Genomic DNA, 1,842 nt, shown 5'->3' with positions numbered 1-1,842 from the left:
AGAAAACAAGAGCCTTTATTACGAATATCACAAGGGGTATGGACACAAGACCTAAGACTGCTTCGACCTGAAGGATGCGCTAGAGCAAGCAATCAGGGATGGGAAGCTCGCCGAATTCTCCCACCTCATTAGAGAGCCAAGGAGACGGAATCGCGACCACGAAGGCGAAGACAGGCCCCGGGCGACAAGGCGACCCCAAGAACCGGAGGGTGACGACTAGTCGACCACGGCCTCACGGTGGTGAATGTAGTAACTGCCAGGAATTTGGCCCCGAGGTCAAAAACGGCACAGAAGAAAGACGCCAAGGTCCTGGCCGTCTCCTCCTCATCTGCGAGAAATTCCCGGAGACTCTCATCCATCTCCTTTGGCCCCGAAGACCAGTGGTTTGACGAGATACTGGAAAGTCCCCCTATGGTCATTACGGCCAGAGTCGGAACCGGCCTCGTCAAGCGGATCCTCGTGGATACGGGGGCAGACTCGAACATCATGTTCCGCAACGTATTTGACGCCCTGGGGCTGCGTGACACCGACTTAGCGACTCACCAGCACGGTGTGGTAGGACTAGGCGACCACTTCATCAAGCCGGACGGGATCATCTCCCTCCCGACCTCAATGGGACAAGGACAAGGGCGGAGGACAGTAACGGCAGAATTTGTGGTCTTGCGAGATTCCACAGCCTATAACATCATTTTGGGGAGAAAAACCATCAACGACCTTGGCGCGGCGATCAGCACGAAACTGCTTGTAATGAAGTTTGTTACTGATGACGGATCTATAGGATCCATCAAAGGAGACCTGGAAACGGCAGTCGCCTGCGACCACGCTAGCCTCTCCTTGAGGAAAAAGTCTAAAGAAGCATCAGGGGTTTTTCTAGCCGACCTAGACGCCAGAATATATGACAAACCCAGACCTGAGCCAGAAGGGGACCTGGAAAAATTTAAGGTTGAGAACACGGAGGAGAAGTTCACGTTCATAAACAGAAATCTCCCCCATGGATTGAAGGGACTTTTGATGGAGATGATCAGAGCCAATGCCGACCTGTTCGCTTGGACACCGGCCGACATGCCAGGGATAGATCCCCAACTCATGTCACACTGTCTGGCCGTCAAGCTGGAAGCCCGACCAGTGGCCCAAAGGAGGAGGAAGATGTCGCAGGAAAGGCCAGAGGAGGTGGCCAGGCAGACAGCCAGCCTCCTCGAAGCGGGGTTCATCCGAGAGCTGGACTACTCGACTTGGCTATCGAACGTGGTCTTGGTGAAAAAGCACAATGGGAGGTAGAGAATGTGTGTGGACTACTCCGACCTCAACAAGGCATGCCCCAAGGACTGCTATCCCCTTCCCAACATCGACGCACTCGTCGACGCAGCAGCGGGGTACCGGTATCTGAGCTTCATGGACGCTTACTTTGGGTACAATCAGATACCGATGCACCAGCCCGACGAAGACAAAACGGCGTTCATAACGCCTGGAGGGATCTATTGCTACAAGGTGATGCCGTTTGGCTTGAAAAACGCTGGCGCCACGTACCAGAGGCTGATGAATAAAATATTCAGCGAGCTCATAGGCAAGATAGTAGAAGTCTACGTGGATGACATCCTTGCGAAAACCACACGACCCGACGATCTCCTAAGTGATCTGGGGGGCGTGTTCGCGTCCCTCCGACAAAACGGCATGAGGCTCAACTCGCTCAAATGCGCCTTTGCCATGGAAGCCGGGAAGTTCCTAGGGTTCATGATAATCCAAAGAGGGGTAGAAGCCAACCCTGAGAAATGCCAAGCGATTCTCCAGATGAAGAGCCCGGGTTGTATCAAAGACGTACAGCGATTGGCAGGAAGGCTGACG

At 53.9% G+C, this 1,842-nt stretch overlaps 1 protein-coding gene across 1 annotated transcript; it reads left to right on the top strand.

Moving 5' to 3' along the window:
- The first annotated feature begins 411 nt into the window (after window positions 1-411).
- LOC140178476 (uncharacterized) lies at window positions 412-1,278 on the top strand. Its single transcript, XM_072215567.1, has one exon. The coding sequence runs from the start codon at window positions 412-414 to the stop codon at window positions 1,276-1,278; it is 867 nt and encodes a 288-aa protein (XP_072071668.1).
- Window positions 1,279-1,842: the final 564 nt, after the last annotated feature.

This window comes from Arachis hypogaea, chromosome 14 (genome assembly GCF_003086295.3).
Source record: "Arachis hypogaea cultivar Tifrunner chromosome 14, arahy.Tifrunner.gnm2.J5K5, whole genome shotgun sequence".
Taxonomy (NCBI): domain Eukaryota; kingdom Viridiplantae; phylum Streptophyta; class Magnoliopsida; order Fabales; family Fabaceae; genus Arachis; species Arachis hypogaea.
The sequence above is the reverse complement of the archived record's forward strand: the minus strand, read 5'-3'. Positions and strand labels throughout refer to the sequence as shown.